This window comes from Saccopteryx leptura, chromosome 3 (assembly GCF_036850995.1).
Source record: "Saccopteryx leptura isolate mSacLep1 chromosome 3, mSacLep1_pri_phased_curated, whole genome shotgun sequence".
NCBI classification, from domain to species: domain Eukaryota; kingdom Metazoa; phylum Chordata; class Mammalia; order Chiroptera; family Emballonuridae; genus Saccopteryx; species Saccopteryx leptura.
Genome location: NC_089505.1, coordinates 300,968,369 through 300,993,551, shown reverse-complemented (window position 1 = coordinate 300,993,551; position 25,183 = coordinate 300,968,369). Strand labels below are relative to the sequence as shown.

At 35.4% G+C, this 25,183-nt stretch overlaps 1 protein-coding gene across 2 annotated transcripts in view; it reads left to right on the top strand.

The window, feature by feature from the left end:
- HNF4G (hepatocyte nuclear factor 4 gamma) overlaps positions 1–25,183 on the top strand; it is a 106,587-nt gene that overhangs the window by 61,562 nt on the left and 19,842 nt on the right. The window contains exons 1-2 of one of the 2 annotated variants that reach the window (XM_066378857.1): positions 18,708–18,909; positions 22,358–22,529. In XM_066378857.1, coding sequence (XP_066234954.1) covers positions 18,774–18,909; positions 22,358–22,529 — 308 coding nt within the window. In that variant the 5' untranslated portion in view covers positions 18,708–18,773. Of the gene's footprint in view, positions 1–18,707; positions 18,910–22,357; positions 22,530–25,183 lie in introns of those variants that run through there. The other variant, XM_066378858.1, reaches the window with a different exon arrangement.

Below are 25,183 nucleotides of genomic sequence, written 5' to 3'. Positions count from 1 at the left end.
CCTCAGGCGCTAGAATGGCTCTGGATGCAACAGAGGGACGCCCCAGAGGGGCAAAGCATCACCCCCTGGTGGGCATGCCAGGTGGATCCCGGTCGGGCACATGTGGGAGTCTGTCTGACTGCCTCCCCGTTTCCAGCTTCAGAAAAATGAAAAAAAAAAAATTCTACCATATAATCCCTCATATCAGAGTATTAATAACAAAAAAAAAAAAAAAAAAAAAAAGGCATGCTTACTGCAACACATGCACATATACTTGTTCCATGGACTCCCAACCTAACACCAAATACAAAAATGAAACCAAATGGCCTAAACAGAAGAGCCAAAATCTTAAAATTCTTAAAAGAAAATACAGCGTTATTTCATCATTACCTTAGATTAGGCAATGGAGTTTTAGATTGACACTAAACACAACCAATAAAATAATTTTGGGTTCACCAAAATTTAAAATATTTATATTTCAAAAAACACTATCAATAAAGCAAAAAGACAGCCCAAATAATGTATGCAAATCATATATCTGATAAAGGGTTAGTATACAGAATATAAAAAGAACTCTTACATTGCAATAACAATATGATATATAACCCAGTTACAAATGGGCCAACAAGGGATTTGAATAGCTATTTTGGCAAAGAAGACACATGAATGGGAAATGTAATTTAGAAAAACAATGAGACGACACTTCACAGAAATTATGACAATTTTGACAAGAATGTTGGAAAAATTGAAACTTCATACACACTGCTAAATGCAATGTAAAATGTTGCAGCTGCTTTGGGAAAGAGTTTGACAATTTCTCAAAAAGTTAAGCATAGAGTGACTATATGAGCCAACAATTCCACTCTCTGGTGTGTGCCCAAGAGAATTTAAAATATATGTTCATAGAAAATAATTTTATAGCAATCAATGCTCATAGCAGCATTGTTCATAACAAATAAAAGGTGGAAACAATCTAAATTTCCATCAATTGATGAATGGTAAACAAAATAAGGTCTATCCACCAGAGAGTATTATTCAGCCATAAAAAGAATGAAGTAGTGATACATGCTTCAACATGGATGAATCGTGAAAACATTAAGCCAATTGAAAGGGACAAGACACACACAACCACACACACACACTACACAGTTTCATCCGTATGAAGTGTCCAGAATGGGGCAATTCAACAGGAGAAACATAGATAGGTTATGTTTGTGGGCAGGTAATGACTATGAGCTTTTTAAGGGGTGATGATATGTTCTGGAATTAGATAGTGATACTGGCTGCCCAATCTTTTGAATATTATTAAAGCCACAGAATTATAAGTAAAATATATGTTTACTATTTATGTACATACTTATAAATGTTTATTTGTAATATATTTAAATTCCTCCCCCCTCCCAGGAAGAGTAATAGATTCTACCAGATTTTAAAACATAGAACAAAAGTAATTAAAAATAATTAGTTACTATTTGATATTTTCATCTATAAGATGAAAAAATTCAAACGTATTTCTAAACATACACACTTTTTTCTGCACATTGGGACTATACCAAATGATTGCTAAAAGGTAAATTATTCAATAAATGGGGGTAGACAATGGACCAGTATTCAATAAAAAAGTTATAATTGTACCCCTAGTTCATATATTATCCAAATTATTTCAGATAAAGTTTGAAATATAATAGTTATAAAAGTTGTAAGAAGCTTGACCTGTGGTGGCACAGTGGATAAAGCGTCGACCTGGAAATGCTGAGGTCGCCGGTTCGAAACCCTGGGCTTGCCTGGTCAAGGCACATATGGGAGTTGATGCTTCCAGCTCCTCCCTCCCTTCTCTCTCTCTGTCTCTCCTCTCTCTGTCTCTCCCTCTCCTCTCTAAAATGAATAAATAAAAAAATAAAATTAAAAAAAAAAGTTGTAAGAAAAGAATGAGAAATTGAGAGACTATTTTTTTCTTGAAACCTAATGAGAATACCGGTATGTGAACACAACAAATAACAAAATTTGACTATGTGCAATATAAAAAGATCTCATGATGAAAATGCTAATTTATAATATAATTTAGATAAATATTAATTTTAAAATATCAGTAACTCTTTTGAATCAAGAAAATAGCAACCAGCCTTATGGGCAAAAGGACATGATTAGGTAGTTCAAAAGAAAAAATAAAGTGAGAAATAGGATGCCTGGTCTCTAAAATTTTTTAAATGTAAGTATAAACAAGAATGTGATAATAGTTCTACTGTTCAGTTTAGCAAAAATAAAAGTGTTTTTAATATTTGATATTGATGAGGTTGTGGGAAAACAGGTTTTACTATTACCATATAGTATTGGTGTGTGTGTCAATTATTATAATCACTTTGATGTAATTTGACCTTATCTCTCAGAAAGGAAAAAAAATACATAGGCCATACCTACTCACTCTGAGATACTGTCTCTTGAAAGACTCACACACATGAACAGCAAAGAGGCTGGTCATGGGAGTGTTATCTGTAACAACGAACACCTGAACACAGCCTAACTGTCTATTGGGAGGTTGGTGGCCCAACATGTGATGTTATGGAAACACATCCTGGATATACTGTCACACAAATAAAGACATTTGTGGGACATAATGTATATTATGATATATTTATATTTAAAAGCACACACACACACAGACACATGTAGTTTTTACATGTATAGACTTTCTCTAGACAGATACACAATATCTCAGGTATAATGGCCGTGTGGTCAGAAGGGCAGTGTGGGATCTGGAGGGGGAAGACTCCTTTCTATACGGAAGACAGCATGGGTAAGGGATTCTCAGATACTGCAAGAAGTTTCCTGTGTAAACGAAAGCACTGGTGAAGAGCACAGAGTTTGACATTGAATAGTTCTGTATTGGTATTTGCTTCTGTCACTTCATTTTGGTCAATCACCACTCTCTAAGCCTTAGCTTATCTCTCTGTAAAACAAAGAAAAAAACAGCGGTCACTGACAGCTTTTGTGTTAAATAAGATGAAATATAAGGTAACTGACAGCCTGACAAAGAGTTATCATCTATTAAATGCTACATATTATTTTTATTAATAATAGTAATAGTAATGTACAGTTTTTGGCTTCCATTAAGAGCTGTTGTCAAGATATTCTTACAGTGGCTGCTGATCTTTTCTTTTTTAATTAAAATAAGTGTATTCAGTTACAGTTTATATTCAATATTATTTTGTGTGAGTTTCAAGTGTACAACATATGCTTTATAAAGTGTTAGATAATCATATGCTTTAAAAAGTGTTCCCCCTGGTACTTCTAGTACCTACCTAGCACCTTATGTAGTTATTACAATATTATTGACTATATTCCCTATGGTATACTTTATATCCCTGTGATTATTTTGTAACTACCAATCCCTTCACCTTTTACACCCAGTGCTCAACCATCACCACCACCCCTCCTTCAACCCACCCCCACCTGGCAACTATCAGTTCGTTCTCTGCAACTATGTGTCTGTTTTCTTGGTTCATTTATATTGAGTTCTTTAGATTCCACATGTGAATGAAATCATTTGGTACTTGTCTTTCTCAGACTGGCTTATTTCACTTAGCATAATATGCTCTAGGTCCATCCATGCTGTCACAAATGGTAAAATTTTGTTTTTTTTTTTTTTATGGCCGAGTAGTATTCCATTGTATATGCACAAGTAGCTTTGGCTGCTGGTCCTGAGCAAAGCTTCCTATCCTTGGTGCCAGGAGAAGCTGATGTGTTGGAATTATGGTGTGCAATGTGACTAATTTGTTTCTTATACTACTATACCACAGTTTGAGGATTGTTTGTTTTATGTTAGAACTGAATCAGTGTTGTGCCCATAAAAATTCTTATGCTCTTCTGAATTAAGAAATGATTTTTTTTTTTTGAATGGGACAGAAAGAGGTGGAGTTATAACCACAGTGCGGAGAATTGCTGACAATGCTGGGTGTGCCCAGGAAGGGAGCCCTGTATAGAAAAATCACACCATCACAAGCTATAATCCTAGACTAGGGATGGGAACTATAGTAGTTTAAAGTCAGTAAACATGCAGTTCCAGATGATCTCAAGACATAGGAATCATTGTGGACTATTTTCAGACTACACAAGCCTAAATTGCCTCCATAATCTTACAGGCCTATAAAATTCTGAACATGATCAGGAAAGAAAAAAGAAAATGTAACCTTACCCTTTCTTTATATTTATATTTAACTGTGATGATTTTGCTTTTAAAATACCAGGTGCAGTTCTGGTTATCAAGAAAAACATTTTTTTTTTCTTTTTTTCCAAGTGAGAGAAGGGGAGGCAGAGTGACAGATTCCTGCATGCGCCCCTACTAGGATCCACTCGGCAACCCCCATCTAGGGCTGATGCTCTGCCCTCCTGGGACCATGCTTACAACTGAGCTTTTTTCATCACCTGAAGTGGAGGCTTCATGGAGCCATCCTCAGCTCCTAGGTCCAATGCGCTCTAACCAATCTAGCCATGGCTGCAAGAGGGGAAGAGAGAGAGATTTAGAAAGAGAGAAAGAAAGGGGTGTGTGTGTGTAGAGAAGCAGAGGGTCACTTCTTCTGTTTTCCCTGACTGGAAATCAAATCCAGGACATCCACATGCTGGGCTGGAAAGACGTATTCTTAGAACTGGTATTACTAGGCCAACAGTTAAAAGCATTTTAATAGCTTTTGATACACACATATATATATATATGTATATACATACACACACACACACATTTGGGGGGAGGGCAGTTTGCATTGTTATCAGCTTTGTCCGAATAGATATTGGTTGTTTGCAGCATATAATGTTATTTATAAAATAAACTTATTTACTAGGCATAAATTTACATTTTTTAGATTAATGTACTTTGATTATTACCAAATTTGGACATTTCCCAAATGTTAGTTTTCCACTTATATTTATTTCCCTTTGTCTAAATCGTATATTTATAATTCCACTGATGATGGTTTATTAGGTTCTTGATGTTTTTATTCAAATTTAAATGGTCCCATTGCTCTGATGTAATCCTGGGATCTAATAAAGTAACTTATGAACCCTGGAAGCTTGTTGGAGACTATCAACCTCTATCATGTTGTGATTTTGAGTTATAACAGTTATTTGGTAGTTTATGAGTGAAAAGGAGGGTAGATATTTCATAATGCCACTCACTAGTGTAGGTGACTTTAGAAATTTCTACTAAAATCTGGGATATACTCAACTCTTAACACTGTGTCTATCACTGAGAAATTTTTTTTCACATGATTTTATCAGTAGTTTATTAGGATTTGAAGAGCAGGTCTCTGTTTTTCTGTGTTGACATTCTCTGAAAATAGGTTAGCTTGTGCATGCAGTTACTGGTTTTACCTGTTAAATTTGATGTGGTTACTGATTTCTAAACCTGATTCTTCTGCTAACTTGTTGGTGAACTTTTGACAAGTCACTGAACCTCTTTGTGTCCTCATTCGCAAATGGAGCATTAGCCTGAGCCATCTCTAAGCTTAGTGCTAACTTCGCCTTTCTTGTTCACACTATGTATTTCCTGCTGCCAGCTACCTTTGCGATTTCCAAATGAATTTGGGATTGTCCATGGTCAACCAGGAGTTGGCTTGTCTATCTCATTCTATAACTGCTTTTCCAGCCCAAGATGAATAATACTGAGATTTCAAAAGTTTGAAACTTGCAAACCACAGTGTTTTGAAATTGTATTTATTCACCAAAATATGGCCAAAGTTAAAGCAAAACATTCATGAACATTGTTTTACCTTGCAGTCTCTTTGAGTCACTTTTACTGTCTTGTCCCTCATAAACAAATGCAAATGTGCCTTATGCTAGAGGGAGTTCTGTTGCACGCTCTAGGATATATAAGTTGTAAAAACTAATGATAAAAGCCTTGCAAATATACATATTTGAAAATTCTTGCCACTTTTTCATGTAGTTTAAAAATCATCAGAGGAAGAATGGGATGAATCCATTTAACTCTCAGTTACATTTTAAATATTTTGTAGATACATGGGCTTTGAATAATTAACTCTGCTTACTACTCAATGATTTAAGTGGAATGACCCTTGACAGTCTGTTTGTAATAACTAACACAGTGCATTTTAATCATTTTTTTTTAATTAGGAAAAGATATCCTCAGAGTTTAACATTCTTGGAGGTAAAATTGCACCTTTAAAATTGGCTACTTTTAGTGATTTTTCTCTCCTAATGAAAATGAAAAATTTTGCATTTTAAGGACCAGAGTGTGCTTCTAAAAATGATTATGCAAATAATTTATGACTAGGCATATAGTATAGACAATTGTACCTATTTTTGCTACCAAAACATACCAATCATCGGGTCTATTAGAAACTTATAGCCAGCCTAAAAGTGAAATAACAATAGATCTAAAAATACAGGACTTAGTGATTTTTATAAGAATCTGAGTTTGAAAGTTCAGTCAAACTAATACTGAACTCATTCCATAAACATAAAAGTTCAATTTATAATATTGCAGGAATAAAATCTATCATAAAATTTACAAGCGGCTTTGGTAATTACTAAATACTAAATTTAGTAAGCAGGGAATTCTTATCTTCCATTTCAAAGTGACTATCTTGAACTCTTCCCTCATTCTGTCCTTTTCAATAATACTGTACTAAAGTGGATCTCTGATTAATATTTAAATGTACATGGAGAGAAACTGGTAACCTAATCAGAGACAATAATTAACAAGTCACCTCATTTTCATATCCCTTAATCCCTACAAGATAGCATGTATCTTGATTACTGGATTATTCTTTCCTTTTACCTCCTTCCTAATTAAAAACTTAGATTTCATGCCTGAATTGGCTTACTAAGAGACTGTCCTTTCCCTGTTGTATATCTGTGGCTACTTTGTCCTAAATTATTTGACCATCTCTTTACATGTGTGTTTATTTCTGGGCTTTCAGTTCTGTTTCATGAATCCATATGTCTGTTTTTATGCCAATACTATAGAGTTTTGATTACTATAACTTTATAAATAGTTTGAAATCAGAGAGCAAAATATCTCCAGCTTTGTTTCTTTCTCAAGATTGCTTTGGCTATTCAAGGTCTTTCATGGTTCCACAGAAATTTTAGAATGATTTCTTCTATTTCTATAAAAAATGCCATTGGAATTTTGATAGCGATTGCATTAAATCTGTATATTGCTTTGGATAGTATGACTCTTTTAACACTATTAAGTCTTCTGATCTGTGAACATAGGATATCTTTTTATTTGTGTGTTCAGTTTCTTTTATAAATGTCTTATAGTTTTCAATATACAGGTGTCTGTCTCTTTTTTTATCTCTCTTCCTACCTATATCTATATATATATCTGTATGCTCATATGTGTGTGTGTGTATATATATAAATATACATTTAATTCTAACACACATAACTGCAACCTCAAGAGAAGATGGGGTTGCCAGGTATAACAGCACAAGAACTGACAGCTAAACCAGCAAAGATCTCACAAAAAGAACTGAGAAGTAATCCAGTCGAGTAGATACACAAACAGAAAATTCAACAAGTATATTAAGAGCATATTTTTAATGATGTTAAAAAAATATAACCATTACCTTTTGGTTAAAAATTGTCTTTTTAATGTGTGTTGCATACCTATTTTAAAGTTATAGTCTACTCCATATCTTATGCTATTGTATATCTCCCTTGCTAATACTTAATTATTAAACTTAACTTTAAAGGCTATCAAAGCTATATTTGTTAGACTTCTGTGTAAAAGATTCTGCCCATGCATATCAATTATTATGCTACTATATTAGTTTATTAATTAAACAAACTTTTTATGTGCATATTACTGCCTCATTCAGGCACTACTCAGTTTATGTGATGTATAAGAGGTTATGTCAGCCCTGGCTGGATGGCTTGGTTGGGGAGAGCATTGTCCCAAAGCACAGAGGTTGCCTGTTTGATTCCCAGTCAGGGCACATACAGAAATAGATTGATGTGCCTGTCTCTCTCATTATCTCTCTCTTTTCCTCTCTCTCTAAATTAATAATTAAAAAAATTTAAAGAGGTTATGTCAGAATATATTTATACAAATACTTACTTTATAAAAACTTAAATAAATGAACATTTAAACATACACATGATTAAACAATTCTATATAATTTCCAAAGGGCTTAATCAAGCCTATCATAGTTTCTTATAATTTTCAGAATACTTACATACCTAATCACAATTGATTGTCATTTAAAATGTGTTGAATTTTGAATGAGGAAACATGACCTAGGTTTACTATGCTGTAGGTCAAAGTTTCTCCACCTCAGCATTTTGACATTTCACCTAGATAATTCTTTGCTGTTAATGGGTGCTCCGTCATTGTCAGATGTTTGCAGTGCTCCTGACCTCTACTCACTAGATACCACTGTCACCTCTCTCTCTTAATTGTCACAACCAAAAATGTCTCCTCTCCAGATATTTTCAAATCTTTCCCTGGGGGAAGAAGAAATCATGCCTCATTGAAATCCACTGCTAGATAATTTTCCTAATATGCCAACTAATTTTGCTGAAGTGATATTTCAAGAGTGGTATGTGATATAAGTTAATGTAATGCTGGAAATATGCCATGCCCATAGAATGGAAACACTTTGAATGGAGTTCAGTTACTTTTCTTTAAATAGATAGACAAAGTGAACAGAAGCATATCACAAAACAGATGTCATAAAAGAAAAAGCAAAGCTTTTGGAACCAGAAAGAACTGTTTTGAATCCCACCTCTCTGCAAATGACGCAAAGAAATTGTAACCTACTTGAATTTACAGGTTGGCCAATCTTCCCCCTCCTGCTTTGCCCAGGTGCTAATCCTGCCCTTTAGAATTAAGAAGTAGAGATGTTATCTTTTCTGTCATTATCTGCTAGGCACTCTAGCCTTTAGGTCCCATTGCTGAGATGGCTACTTCTTGAAGAAAAAAAATTTAAATAATTAATTTCACTTTTTTTCCCCCTCAATTATATAAACGAAACAGATTTTACTGATAGATATATAATAAACCAATTACTTCAATATTTTTGGATCTTCATGATGGACAACAAACAAAGATGTGAGGAGGCATCTATCTGTATGGTATGATGGATATGTGAGGGATATTTTATGTTCAATATACTGTTTAAGCATGCAGGTGAAACTACTGAACTATGGAACATTTCTTAGAATAAAGAGAGTCAATGTACTTCTTAAAAGCTCCCCAAAGCCCATAATACTGAAGAGAGTATTAGATTTAGTAAAAAGGTTTTCAAGACATTTCATTAACACATTAATTATAAATTACCAGAAAAATAACTCTGTATGTTTACTCTTCTTTAGTGTTCATAGAGATATTAATAATTGTCACTTCTCTAAGAATATTCTTAGTGTACTGATATGTGTTGTATAATGAAACATTTAATGGAAGACACTTTATATGGGCTACCTTGAATTCTTAAAAATAGTGATGTTTCCTTAAGATATAATCTTAGAACAGATTAATTGTTTAGACTTTTTATTGAAGTATAATATAGATAAAGGAAAGTACTTATATCTTATGTGTATGGTTTGATAAAATTTCACAACTATACACTCCTATGTATCCACTGATTTGAATTGGAACACAGAGATATGAGTACCTTTTTAAAATCAATGGTGGAGGCTCTGGCCAGATAACTTGGTTGGTTAGAGCATTGTCTGTGAAGTACAGAGGTTCCTGGTTCGATCCCTGGTGAGGGCACTTTCCTGCTCTCTCTTTTTCTCTCTCTAAGGTCAATAAAATAAAATATTTTTAAAAGCCTTAAAAATAGAAACAAACTGGCCCTGGCCGGTTGGCTCAGTGGTAGAGCGTCGGCCTGGCGTGCAGGAGTCCCAGGTTCGATTCCCGGCCAGGGCACACAGGAGAAGCGTCCATCTGCTTCTCCGCCCCTCCCCCTCTCCTTCCTCTCTGTCTCTCTCTTCCCCTCCCGCAGCCAAGGCTCCATTGGAGCAAAGATGGCCCAGGCACTGAGGATGGCTCTGTGGCCTCTGCCTCAGGTGCTAGAATGGCTCTGGATGCAAGAGAGCGACGACCCAGATGGGCAGAGCATCGCCCCCTGGTGGGCATGCGGGTGGATCCCGGTCGGGCGCATGTGGGAGTCTGTCTGACTGCCTCCCCATTTCCAGCTTCAGAAAAATGAAAAAGAAGAAAAAAAATAGAAACAAATAAACAAAAAAACCTGTGGTGGACACCTATTTCACATAGATGACTGTCTTTCAATATATTTATTAAATAAAAATTTATGGTGTACATATATGCATAGTACATACATCCATACATCATAAAAATTACACACACACGAAGAATAATTATACCAAGATAAAATTAGAGAAATCATAAAAGAAAGCTTTTTGGCTTGCTGTAGGTAAATGAGTTACACTTTATGTATAATCTGTGAAGATGAATGAACCACCTGACATTTACCTTAAGGTAACTAGTTCAGTGGACTCACTTAGGACATTTTATTAACCTCAAGTAACGAGACTGAAGTTTTTGATTACTACTTCTATTACTGTAGAAAAGTTTTATTGTCTGTGACAGAAAAACATTCTAGGAAGAAAAAGATTAATAAAAAATTAAATTAGGGAGGTCCTGGCCAGTTCACTCAGTGGTAGAGTGTCGGCCCAGCGTGTGGAAGTCCTGGGTTCGATTCCGGGCCAGGGCACACAGGAGAAGCACCCATCTGCTTCTTCCCCATCCCCCATCTCCTTTCTCTCTGTCTCTCTCTTCTCCTCCTGCAGCCCAGGCTCCATTGGAGCAAGGTTGGCCTAGGCACTGAGGATGGCTCCATGGCCTCCTTCAGCCTCAGGTACTAGAATGGCTCTGGTTGCAATGGAGCAATGCCGCAGATGGCAGAGCATTGCCCCCTGGTGAGTATGCTGGGTGGGTCTTGGTTGGGCGCATTCGGGAGTCTGTCTCCCTGCCTTTCTGCTTCTCACTTCAGAAAAATACCAAAAAAAAAAAAAAATTAAATTAGATATAAAATTATAGAAACACTTCATTATGGCATTTTTGGAAAAAAAATCAATATTGCTTTTTCAAAAAGAAATTTATCTAAAAGGAGGTGAAATATTTATCATTTCATTTGAGGGCATTATACACCTACCTTCACTAACTGGAGTGCAAATATTCAGTTTAAATCAAATAAATATATCACACTAATATGTTGTTTTCTTTGTGTATATAAAAAAGCTTTAAGGAGGGATATTGAACAGTTTTTGAGTGTATGACTATCTATATAGACTATTATTGTATTTTTGAAATGAAGCAATAGTCACTCTTATGTATTTATGCATGTATGTATGCATGCATGTAGCATGTATATATGCATTGACTCCCAGGTTCTAAGGTCTAATGTCAGGATACATTTGTTCACATGTTCGAGTCTGTACACTCAGCATGGCAAAACTGCTGCTTTTTTGTTAAACATTATACCTCTTCAGAGCACATTTGATGTAGATACTGGTTGCAACTGATAATTTCCTTCCCGGCATTTTGTATAATGCAGCAACTTTGGTATCGGCGTCCCACCACAATCTTAAATATTGTGACTGACTGCTGAGCTTGCAGTAGTGACAACGATCACGATAATACACATTGTAAAAGGAAACTCAGAATAGTGGCTGTAGAATCCTAACGTGTTCCTTATACCCAGGCTTCTATTCCCCTACCAGTATATCTACATGCCAGTTAATAATTTAGTGCTAATCAGCTCCTTATCTTCTGAAAAGGAGAGTCTGTTTAGAATCACAAGGCACTGACCCTGAAGGTAAATTTAATGATGCAGATTTCTCAGATCACCTCTTAGCTTTATTCCGAGTATTTTCTTGATAACATTTAGGTTTCAGCTGTGCAAGCCTCCTTTTGTCTATCTGAACAACAACCGATTTAGTTATAATACTGTTTCAAATCTTCCTTAGTTTTGCACTTTACATTTATTGGTATGACTAGTTTTAATAATAATCTGATGTTTTATTCACAAATAAACAAATATGAGGTTGAGGCAAATCTTAAAAATGATAAAGAATAGCGACATATATCTAAACTAATTCCATGATTTGATAAGGTGCTGTATATCTCTGTCCTATTTATTTAAATTTTACTATAAAAAGGCATTTTCTCGTAGTCATATGAGTTGCTTGCAGTGATCATATTAAAAATAGATCTAAAATAAGGATTTAAAATTGTTTCTTTAGGCTATTTTCATGAACTGAAAAACAATATGAATGAGCAATATGCTAAGAAATAATTTTAATTATTTAAATGGAATTATAAAAAGACACAAATCTATGGATGTTCAGTTTAATTTAAGAATATTCAACAATTTTGGGATAGGAATATGTTTTAAAAAATAATAGGTTTTTTAAATGTTGGAAATGACATTGGTTTAAATGACCTGATGAGTAATGTAGTTCTGCTGGTCACTGCATGGTCATCAGATAAAAGAAGGAAAATAAAAAGACAAGAAAAAACTGTTTTTGTCTATAAAAATGATATATAATCTGAGCTCTAAGAAAGGACCTATGAAGCTCTTTGAAATTAGAATCCAATTATTACAACCAGTTTTCCACATCTTTCTTTCCATGTCAGTAAGAGCTACTTACTTTGAAGATTAAATGCCTATTTTTGTTTATTTTAATTTTTTAATATACTCATTATACTTTAATAAACATAGAATGGTAAAGAGACAGGGTTTCTATTTCAAAAGAGAAATAATGATTAGTTAAGACAGTGACAGTAAGGAAAATTATTTTAATTGAGTTTTCTTTTTGAGAAATGAAAAAAAACTTTGCTTTGAATTAATGAACCATTTTATTGAGTAGAGTTCTCCACTTAATGGTTCCCTGTAATCACTGAAACATACACTGGGTTGACTTGCATTCTTGTTCTTTTATGTCTAACTTTCAGTGATTACATTTGTGTAACCATTTGTGTACTTGGAAAAATGATTACATTTGTGTACTTAGAAAAAAATGAAATATGGAAACAAGAGAAACTACTAACGTGTTTTTAAAATTATTTATTTCTTGGTAATGAAAAGTAATCTCAAAGGAATAAGTTTACAGAAAAAATTTCTTAACTATAACTAAAAAGTTGAATGCTTTTTAGTATTGATAGTAACATTTCAAATTATTTGATGACAATTCTTTTATGAAAATAACCTTGATTTTTATTAGCCTGTTTTCTATTTTAAATCATGCTATGAAGAAATGATGAAATCAAATATCAAGTATAGAACAATTTAACAGGCTTAATAGTCTTGCAGATAAGATAGAAGTGTTGGTGCTATTTTCCTGAATAGTCAATAATGAATTGAGTTGGTTTTTTAAAACACTATGTTGTTTTCTTCTTTTGTTACATTATACTAAAGAAATTCAAATACCGTATTTCACATGCCAGTTTAGAGAACCACCATTCTGAGAGAAACAGTTTTCAAGAACATTAGTTGTGATATTTAAAATCAACCTTTTATCTGCAAGGAATTTTTTTTTTTCTTTCTGCGGTCTGTGGCTTGATTAGGGCTAAGAAGGTCCAGTTTAGCTCACAAACCATGAGATCACACCAAAAACCAGTAGTATTTGCTCAGCTTACAGGATAGGGACCTCTGTTAAGTGACCTCTTAGGAGAGATTTTCAATAGATCATTGTTTATCATATATATTTATATTTTTGGACACAAATTAAGTTTATATATTTCATTTTAGAATATGTATGCTACTTAGTATCATCATCACTTGTCTTAAGAATTAACATGAATATTTGGTGCTTTTCACAATTAAACCTTTAGAAGTAAACTTAAAAGAACTCATAACTTTTTATTGAATGTAAGGTTTAGTAAACATAAGTCCCATTTACTTAAGGGTAATTGGTTCTATATCACCTATGCGTAAAATTAATATAGTTTTTTTTTTTCTTACTAGTTAAGCTTTTAATCTAATATGGTCTTACTGAATTTACTCATCAGTACTTGGTGAAGCATTAATGAAAATCTCTCTGGGTGTGATCCATCTGTTTCATCCCTGAAAATAACTGAACTTGAATGTGGAAATATGGAAACAAATACTTAACTTTTTAATATATCTAAGGTTTAGACAATTAAATTATATAATCTTATTTTGTCTGATTGCATCATAGACATGTTTCTAAACATGAAATTTACTAAATTATGAAAATTCCACAACTATTGTTGAATGGAAAACCCCCAAAATACTAAAGTGTGTGTTGCTTTGGTTATGATGCATAATTTGAAATTTAAAAGTAACCATGACTATAATTGTTTCTCTGTGATATTTTCTTTTTCTCCAACTTTCTTTTTTTCCCCTTTTTCATTCTCCTCATTGTCCTTCCCTACTCTTACTTAAGCAAATAAAAATATTCCAAGTTTAGCCTAATTAATTTTAGAAATAGAGAGGAGAGATTGGTCATAAGGAGGCATATAAACTAATTTATAAAAACATGTTATCTCTTGTTAAAATCAATAGAAGTGAAATTCTGACCATCTTTCTGACATAGCCAACTTCCTGGTTTATTGCAGGTTCTCAACTTCTTTTTTTAGAACTCTAATACAGTGTGTCCGTAAAGTCATGGTGCACTTTTGACCAGTCACAGGAAAGCAACAAAAGACAATAGAAATGTGAAATCTGCACCAAATAAAAGGAAAACTCTCCCAGTTTCATACCTATTCAGTGCAGTTCGATGTGGGCTCACGCACAGATGTTTAGGGCTCCTTAGGTAGCTATCTGTATAGCCTCTACAGACTCGTCACTGACTGATGGCCTACCAGAACGGGGTTTCTCCACCAAACTGCCGGTTTTCTTCAACTGCTTATCCCACCAAGTAATGTTATTCCTATGTGGTGGCGCTTTGTTATAAACGCGCCGATATTCACGTTGCATTTTGGTCACGGATTTGAATTTAGCAAGCCACAGAACACACTGAACTTTCCTCTGTACTGTCCACATCTCGACTGTTATACACGGTGTTACAGCATCATCTGCTCACGTGCTGCCACATCGTCCTACAGAAATTGGGAGGGTTTTCCTTTTATTTGGTGCAGATTTCACATTTCTGTCGTCTTTTGTTGCTTTCCTGTGACCTGTCAAAAGTGCACCATGACTTTATGGACACACCTGTAGTGTCCCAGGTGGCCAACTTCCTTAAGTAGTAGACACTTTTCTCTTTCTTAAGAGCATGAATTGTTCCATATTACATTTCTCTGATTACTAAAAAGGTTGAATACTTCCCTGTGATGTTGTTTAGCTCTTCATAAATCCTTTTTCTTTTTCTCTTGGTAAGAACACTTAACACATCTTCTCTTTTAACATACTTTTAAGTGTAGAACACATTATTGTTGACTGTTACAATGTTATACAGCAGATCTCCATAGCTTATTCATCTTGCTTAACTGAAATTTTAGACCCTTTGTTCAGTAACTCCTCATTTCTTTCTCCCCTTGGCTCCTGACAACCTCTCTGTTCTTCCTTTTGAATCTATGAGTTTGACTTTAGATTTCTCATATTACTGGACCAATTAATGCCATTTTGACCTTACTGTGACTGGCTTATTTTACTTAGCATTGTGGTTTTTTTTTTTTCTTTTTCTTTCCTTCATTTTTTTTTTTTTTGTGTGAGATGAGAGGAGATAGTAAGGCAGACTCCCACATGCTCCCTGATCAGGATCCACCCAGCAACCCCATGTGGGGCAAAATCTTGAGTACTGAGCTATTTTTAGTGCCTGCGGCTGAGGAGCTCCAATGGAGCTATCCTCAGCACTCAGGGCCACACTTGAACCAATTGAGCCACTGTCTGTGGGAGGGGAAGAGAGAGGGAAGGGGGAGAAGAAAGTTAGAAGCAGATAGATGATCACTTCTCCTGTGTGCCCTGATAGGGAATTGAACCCAGGATGTTCATACACTGGGCCAATCAGTGCTCTATCCACTGAGCCACCGACCAGGGCTGTTAGCATTATGTCTTTAAGGGGCATCTATGTTGTGGTAATTATCTGCAGTTCACTCCTTTTTAAGGCTGAACAGTATTACGTTGTAGAGCATATTTTCTTACCCATCCATCCATTGATGAACATTTGTATTGTTATCATCTTGGCAATTGTGAATAGGACCACAGTGTCCCCCAACCAACTTAGTGACTTCACATAGTTATCACAAGTTGTTTGTATTTGTTACTTACCATATTAATGCCATTTCTTTGTATTATTTTATTTCATAATTTAATTAAATGTTGCATAATGCAATGAAATGAGTGTGAAAAGAGATTTTTTTCCCTCAATAAAAACCAAGAGAAATACTTTGTGGATAAAACCAAGTTGATTAAAATATGTAAGATATTTTTGTAGAAAGCATAAAATTCTAGTAGGATTCTACATTCCGGTTGCTTTACTGATAGCTTTGATTTTGTTCTTCATCAATAAGACAGACAACCTGCCCACTTGAGGAGATATGGCTGCTAATTGTATCTGCCGTATCTTTGAGAAATTCTCAAGTTTTTAGTCTATAAAGTGAAGAAAATAGTTAACAATAACATGGATGGCAACATGTTTTATCTTGAAAGGCAGCTCGGTTCATTGCTGGTGGTGACATTTGGATCTGTGCTGAGATGCACCTTGAGCAGAATTCCCTAACCCCACGGTGATACCCCTGTGGGCACAGGGTGGAGAAGAACAATAAAACTTGACAGCATTGTTATCCTGAGCCTTACAGTAAACCCCGGTCCCCATCTGTGGTTTTGCTTTTCATGGTTTCAGTTACTTGCAGTCTGAAAAGTGTATAAAAAAAATTCAAGAAATAATTAAAAAACCTCATGTTTTAAACCATACAGTTTTGATCCTGCCCTCCTGCTCTGTCCCTGTGCCCAGCTTCTCCATTAGTTATGTAGTAGCTGTCTTGGTGGTCCGATTGACTATCATGGTATCACAGTGCTTGTGCCCAAGTAACCCTTATTTTACTTGATAATGGACCCAGTGCCATTCATAAAACGTTTACTACAGGATATTGTTCTCTTCTATTGATTATTATTATTGTTAGTCTCTTACAGTGCCTAATTAATAAATTAAACTTTATCATAGATGTGTATATATAGGAAAAAAACATAGTATTATATAGCTTTTAATACTAGCCACACTTTCAAGCATCCACTGGGGGGCTTGGAACGTATCAGCCACAGATAATGGGGGACTCATGTATCCACATTTTTCTTAGTGTTTTGCAGTCTTGTAAATGAATAGTTCTGTGCTTTATATTTTTCTTCTGTTGGAACCCTCCTATCGGTGACATCCCTCAGCACTAGTTAGTTACTATGTAGAGGAGATAGATTGTGAACAGTTCAACCCTTTGGTTCACACAGGAAACGTGTCTGTGTGAGTTTAACACAAACAAGAACCACTTCATGCAAATGGAAACTGGAGAATAGGCTTGCTGTCCATTAATCCAAAACGGAAGAATTCCAGTTAGCTTTCACTAAAGAAAACTGTTTCTGTAAAATGTATTCCCCTAATGTTATCACAATTAAGAGTCTACAGGATGTGAGGGCAAGAGGGCTATTCCAGGGATCACTGTTAGATTGAGTGAAAGGCTGCTAACGGTACCCTTTGACATTATCTTCATAATTCCTTACATGATTCTGAGAGTAAGAGGCCAGCCTAGCTTTCCCACATGAAAAATACAATGATTTCTTTAATACTTTATTCACAAGTTTTATGGTTTTAAGAAATTGAATAAAAGATATTACTTTGTAGTAATCTTTAACAAATGTGGAAAATGAAATACTTATTTTAGAGTGTAACTGTGGGTGGAATTTTTTCTTGGAAGATAAAATCAATAAACGTATTCTCAGAAGTAAAATATGTATAATCATCAAATACTATCTTCTAATGCTCTTGTCATCTGCACATAAAAGAAACCATGTGCTCAATGGAAGTTCAATATAAGAGGTGGACTATGGGATTGTGTGGATGCACACGTTAGAGATAACGTTATTTCAGGTTAGTTCATGTAGGAGGCATCAAAAGTCAAAAGAAATGGAACTTCATCCATGTTGTAATTATTTATTGAATGCTTACAATATACCGGCGACTATATTGCTTCTGCCTTTGGGAAGTTGACAAACATGCAAGGGACAGAGACTCAGAAGTTGATAGTTAAAGAGAATATGTCAAAGGTCTTATTAGGGTCATGCCCATACTGGAGTATGGCATAAATCCCTGTCATTTCAAGTAACAAACTTGTTTTATTCCAGCATGAAGAGAGTTAGCTTTATGGAAGGGGAAGAAATTCTGTGATTGTTAAAAACTTCTGTTAAGTGTTAAAGGTTAATTTATAGTCGTGGCTTATCAAACTTATAACAGTGAAGTTCCATCTTATAGAAGCTGTGGTGTGTGATTTCAACCCCTTTAAGGGGATAAATCATGTTACAATTATAGTTTATAACCTGAGAGAGTCTCTTTTCTATTTTTAAATTTTCTTAATGACATCATTTATTGTCTACTGGAAATCAATTTAGGAAATCATGTTAGTCCACTAAGCACTTCAGATAAGGTGATTCCATGAAACATTCCATGGTTATCACAGGGAATTGCTTTTGCATGCCATAAAAGAAGAAAGAAGCAGAATATGGCCTGCCAGAGGAGTTTACAGTTTTACAGCTCCTCCCACTGTGGCACAAAAGTCACTCAGTTACAGTTAACTTTGGGTTGTCACTCCCAGATTGAAAGCCGGGCAGCCCTCACACACCCTGGGCTTGTGGTGGCCCTGCATGTGTGTCTCTAAGTCAATGATGAGGGTATCGGAACCCATACTGGACATGGATATGGCAAATTACAGTGAAGTTTTGGACCCGACGTATACCACCTTGGAGTTTGAAACTATGCAGATTCTGTATAATTCAAATGGTGAGTTCTCATCAGCTTGTGAGCTTGTGAATACTTTTTAAAAAGTAAATAGAGTGGGGGAAGTAAAACTGAGCTTCCCAGGCATGTAAGTAGCTCCAGGATTTATTGCTGGAGAATTCAGGACTTGTTTGTGAAATCCGCAGATCTGAGCTCTTGTGCTTCACAGAATTTTAATTAATAAGGCTGGGCCCATTTCATTTGTGATAGAAAAAGCCTAGTTAGGTATAATAAAGTTAAATCTCAGAATTCTGTCATGGGCCAATTTAGGTAAAAAGAGTTATTTTAATTACTGTAAATCAGTCGTAAGTAACATTGGTAGATTGGGTGTAAACTTTATGTTCTATGAAATATTTAAAATGACATACTGGACAGAGTTTCCATAGAGCGCCGGAGCGGTTTCCTGGTTCCCCCTCCTTCACAGTTCCGGCTCTGAATTACTGCTGATGAGAAACTGAATTGAGAACTCTAATCAAGTTTTTGCATTGAACACAAATATGAAAGGGGAAATACAGGTTTATATTATAATTCCACTTGACAAGCTAATGTTTAGCCTCAAAAGCTCTCGGTATATATCTATTGTAACATTTTAACTTTAAAGAAGACATGAGGTTTTTAGGGTGCAGGTCTTTTTATAATATACTATAATTTACTATTGATTTTAAATTAATTTGTTAAGCAAAACTATTGTACAAGATCAGTTATAATAGTTATAATTGATAGAGTTCCAAACATCTAGTAATTATATAGTTTGAAAAAAAGTGTGTGTGTGTGTGTGTGTGTGTGTGTGTGTGTGTGTGTGTGTGTTTAGTTTAGGACTGAGAATGTATGTTGCATTATTAGTGGAACAATTTTTTTAAATCGTCACAAGATGAATTTTGAAATTTTAGCACAAAAAGAGTAGAAATGAACCTATAGTACAAATCTTAGAAGTAACTATTTTAATTCCTTATGTTTAGCTTCGATTAGAGATATTTAATAGAGTATATCTCAGTATAATCATGATTTCTTAAAAAGGCTATACATTGCTAAATAGGAGGGACAAACACCATAAATATTTACTAAAACAACTGACTTTTCAAAGTGTTGTATAACTTGTTGTTTTTCGCCTTAAAGTTGCTAATAACATACAAATATGCCCTGGTCAGATAGCTTGGTTGATTAGACAGTCGTCCTGATACTCCAAAGTTGTGGGTTTGATTACTGGTCAGGGCACATAAAAAAATCAACCAATAAATGCATGAATAAGGGAAACAATAAATCACTGTTTCTCTATCTTTCTAAAACAGTGGTAGTCAACCTGGTCCCTACCACCCACTAGTGTGTGTTCCAGCTTTCATGGTGGGCAGTAGCGGAGCAACCAAAGTATAAATAAAAAGATAGATTTAACTATAGTAAGTTGTTTTATAAAGATTGATTCTGCCAAACTTAGCAAAAATCTGGCATAAAGCACTTGGTAAGTAATTATTATTAGATGCTTTAACTTGCTGTAACTCTGCTTTATAAATTGTATAAAGTAAAGTTACTTCCCTACTTTATAAATCACCATTACTGTGGAACCAGTGGGAAGTTAGAAAATTTTACTACTAACAGAGATACAAAAGTGGGCAGTAGATATAAAAAGGTTGACTACTCCTGCTCTAATATATATATATAATATATATATATAATATTATATATATATATAATATATATATAATATTATATATATATAATATGAAAATAAAGTTAAAACAAGAGTTCAAATATAATATATATATAATATTATATATATATATATATAATATGAAAATAAAGTTAAAACAAGAGTTCAAATTTTTTGTATTTTCATATAAATTCCTGGAATGCAACCAATTCTAAATATTTCTGGTGGACATATTTCTATTTTGCTATGTTACCAAAAGAAAAATTCATACATTTAAATTCAATAATGTTACATAGTTAACCTTAAGCATACTCTTATTATGTTTTTTCTTACTTGCTAAAATTAAACATGATATTATCTGTCTACTCAGAAATATTAGTAAGTGGAATATATATGTCACAGAATGTACTTGGGACATTACAACTGTTAATTTTATCTTTTGTAATATTGGAGATATAACAAGTTATTATGTATATATTATACAATTTTACAAACAAAATTTAAAAAATATTACCTTATATATTTAATATCTTTTGAGTACATACAGATTTTAAAAGATGAAGTCAACAACATTAACATATTTATGAAACACTTATATAAAAATATCTGTGAAATTTTTAAGCTTCTCTTTTCAAAACTGTATATCAGATTCTACTTTCCTCCAGACACAGACTTCAGAGCTGGAAGACAGAGGGGTGGGTGAGACAGAGAATTCTCTGACATTGTGCAGCCTGTACTCTATGGACAGAGATGAAGAACACATGGGCAGACCAACACTGAATATAATTTCAGACAATGAAGCAGTTATTTATTTTAGTTCTAGGTTCTACTTGAAGGGCAGCTGGGAAGTGATACTTTGGGAAGTGTGTTCAGAGAATGTCTCATAGGAAATGAGAGATTTGAGTAGGAGCCAGATGGTCAGCTGGAAGCAAGTTTTGGTGCAGAACTTGCCTTCCAGGCAGAAGGAATAGCAAGCATAATGGTTCTGGGATAGAAACAAACTTCAGGGACGAAGAAGGCCACATTGCTGGGGGACAGTGAACAAGATGAAAAATAGTACTAGATAATGGATCAGAGAAATGTGAGGGGGGCTCTGTCCACAGAGCTTTGCAAGGCACTAATAAACAGTAGGGAACAAGGGTGGAAGGGGAGAAATTGATAGAAGGCTTTTGCAAAGATCCATGAGAAGAATTATGGTCAGTTGGATAAGAGCCACCATCGTGAAAGGGTGAAGAGTTGTGGATTCTCTGTGTATTTTAACTATGATCTTCAGCGTGGGGACTGGGTCTCAGAGATGCGGAAGAGAATGGGGTGAAGACTCACAGCTTCCTGGACCAGGGGACTGCCTAACACTAGGGACTGATACGGAAGGCTATAGGAAGAACACCTTCGGGGGGCGGGGGGAAATCAAAGAGTTCTCTTTTGATACATTCATTTGCAATTCCTCTTAGACTTCAAAGTGAAGTTGTTAAATAGGTATTTGGGGATTTCAGACTGATGCCCATGGGAGACGTCATGGTTAGCGGTAAAATTTGGGGGTTCTACTCCTATAATTATAGTCATGGGACTGGATGAGCTTCCCTTGAGAAAGCGTGTAGTTTGGGGACTGAGCCTTATAGTGTCCCAAAGTGTCATCATCAGAAATGCGAGAGGGGCAATCGGAATGGAAACTGGCAGGAGCAGCCAGTGGTTACAGGGAAGCAGTCATGGGACCAAGGCATGGAATGGAGTGTTTGAAGCCTGTGAATATTTAGTAGGACAATTTAAGTAGAAACCCTACTCCTCCCTTTTTTTTTTTTTAAACAGATAATTCTGCCCCAGAGACGACAAGTATGAATACCACAGACAACGGTGTTAACTGTCTATGTGCTATATGTGGGGACAGAGCGACAGGAAAGCACTATGGAGCATCCAGCTGTGACGGGTGCAAGGGTTTCTTCAGGCGCAGCATACGCAAGAGCCACGTGTATTCCTGCAGGTACTGGAATGCTCCTTTTTAGGAAAATTATCTGTAGAGTTGTTTCAAAATGACATACAAGAAGGGTATGCGATTTCTGTCACTCTGAGAACACAGTCTATAAGCTATATTAAGAAAGAGGGTGTGTGCGTATGTATGCAGGATGCATTCACAGAAGTGGTTCTTTTTCATGAAATATTCAGACTTATGAATGTATATTTAAAAACCCACATACTTGCCCTGATTGGCTGGCTCAGGGGTAGAGCGTTGGCCCAGCGTGTGGAAGTCCCATGTTTGATTCCCAGTCAGGGCACACAGGAGAAGCGACCATCTGTTTCTCCACCCCTCCTCTTCTCTTGCTCTCTCTCTCTCCCTCACCCCCTCCCGCAGCCATGGCTTGAATGGTTAGAGCAAAAGTTGGCCCCAGGTGCTGAGTATGGCTCCATCACTTTACCTCAGGTGCTAAAATAGCTCAGTTGCCAAGCAACGAAGCAGCAGCCCCAGATGGGCAGAGCATCGCCCCAGTAAAGGGCTTACTGGGTGGATGCTGGTCGGGGTGCATGTGGGGAGTCTGTCTTTCTGCTTCCCTGCTTCTCACTTAATTAAAAAAAGAAATCACATACTTATTCAACTCAGACCAATATGGTTGGAACCCAGTGGACAGACACCTCCTTTATCACGTTCTCTTTATCACCTCTCTCCCAGAGGTAACTATTGTCTGAAATTTTCTGTCTTTTCCTTGTATTTCTTTATTGTTTTACCACATGTTCACACACCAATACACATGTGTAAATCTGTATTTAAATTGTTTCACAATTTGTATCCTTTCCTGAATATTGATTTTTTTTAGTATCATTATATCTTGAGTCTTCTAAAACAAAATTATAAAAGTGTGGATGACTTTGGTAGCTTTTTGATGTTAACAAATAAAATTATATTTACAGTCCTAAAATTTTAAATGTTATTCTCATGCCACAATTATGCCAATGTTTTATCTAAAACTTATTCAACTGTACTGTATGTGTCCTACATTTCTAGTAGACTGGTTTTTCTTTCTTAATATCTAGTCAATGTCATAACACAATTTAGAGTTAGATTTTTCCACACTGAGTGTTCAGAATGACAGTTCTTGAATGTACATTACACCTGGGAGGAAGTTAGATTCTTTTCTAATAGGATGACGTTTGGTTTCTAGATGTGTGGAAAAGTTAATATATGTATAACTCCCCAAATATCTAACTAGTAGTCTGTAGTAGTTTTTTCTAGGAGAGTTTGGTAGGTCAAAAAATGTAAATCATTCACTTTAAAACCTTTCTGGTAAATAAAAAATATTTAGGTGCGTCTTGCTTTTATATGCATCAAAACTACAAAGTTCAAAAGTAGTCCAGGTAGATTTCAAAATTATCCACTAAAAGAAATGCAAAAATAACATGTAAGCAATACTGTTTTTGAGCAATGTGTTCTGTTAAAGGTGAAATACATATATATGAAAAATAACAATCCAAATTAAAAAATCCATCATAAACTTTTAAAAATCAAAGACTATCAGCCCAAGGGACTTTCAAGATTTCTACCCTTCTTGTATGAGAAAAGTACGGAAGGAGTCTTCCTGTAGCAACTTTTGGAAACTTAAAAAATATTTCATCACCATGTAGAGTTGACTCACACCTTCCCATCATGAGTATTGCTATCACCTTAGCCTTCTTTTTCTTTTTTTTTTTACATATACTACAGTTTTTCATTTGGAAAACAGTTATTTTTTATTTTATTTTATTGTATTTTTCTGAAGCTGGAAACGGGGAGGCAGTCAGACAGACTCCCGCATGCGCCCGACTGGGATCCACTTGGCACGCCCACCAGGGGACGATGCTCTGCCCATCCGGGGCGTCGCTCTGTCGCGACCAGAGCCACTCTAGCGCCTGGGGCAGAGGCCAAGGAGCCATCCCCAGCATCCGGGCCATCTTTTGCTCCAATGGAGCCTCAGCTGCGAGAGGGAAAGAGAGAGACAGAGAGGAAGGAGAGGGGGAGGGGTGGAGAAGCAGATGGGTGCCTCTCCTGTGTGCCCTGGCTGGGAATCAAACCCGGGACTTCCGCACGCCAGGCCAACTCTCTACCACTAAGCCATCCGGCCAGGGCCTGGAAAACAGTTATTATATTCATGTAAGTTTAGGATCATAATGGGGTTTTTTTAAGCTCACATTTTTCTGGTCTCAAATTTATCTGTTTCTTAGATTTGCTAATTTCATTTCCACTTTAATTGTTCCATCACAATGAAGTTGGACATTCCCTTTCAAAGCCCTTTAAATTACCATCTCAATACTTCTCACATTATGTTATTTATTTTGGTTATTGTATATCTGTATGTGTACCTAATAGGTTGTAGTTTCCTTGAATGGAGAAGATAGGTAATATTCCTCTACTTAATCTCTACACCAGGATCTTACAATGTAGGTTTATTCCATTTTCACATTAATTTAATGTTAATTGAATGTGTTCTCCTATTGTGTTTATTGGTAATCTGCTCCTCCACCATGCATTCCCAAATGAACAATGTTTTTTTCCTAACCCAGAAAATATGCCTTTCTTCCAGCTCAATTTATCAATAACAGGCTTTATATTCACTCACTTTTAAGTGGCCATTTATATTTTTGGAAGAAATAGCTGTTTATATAGGT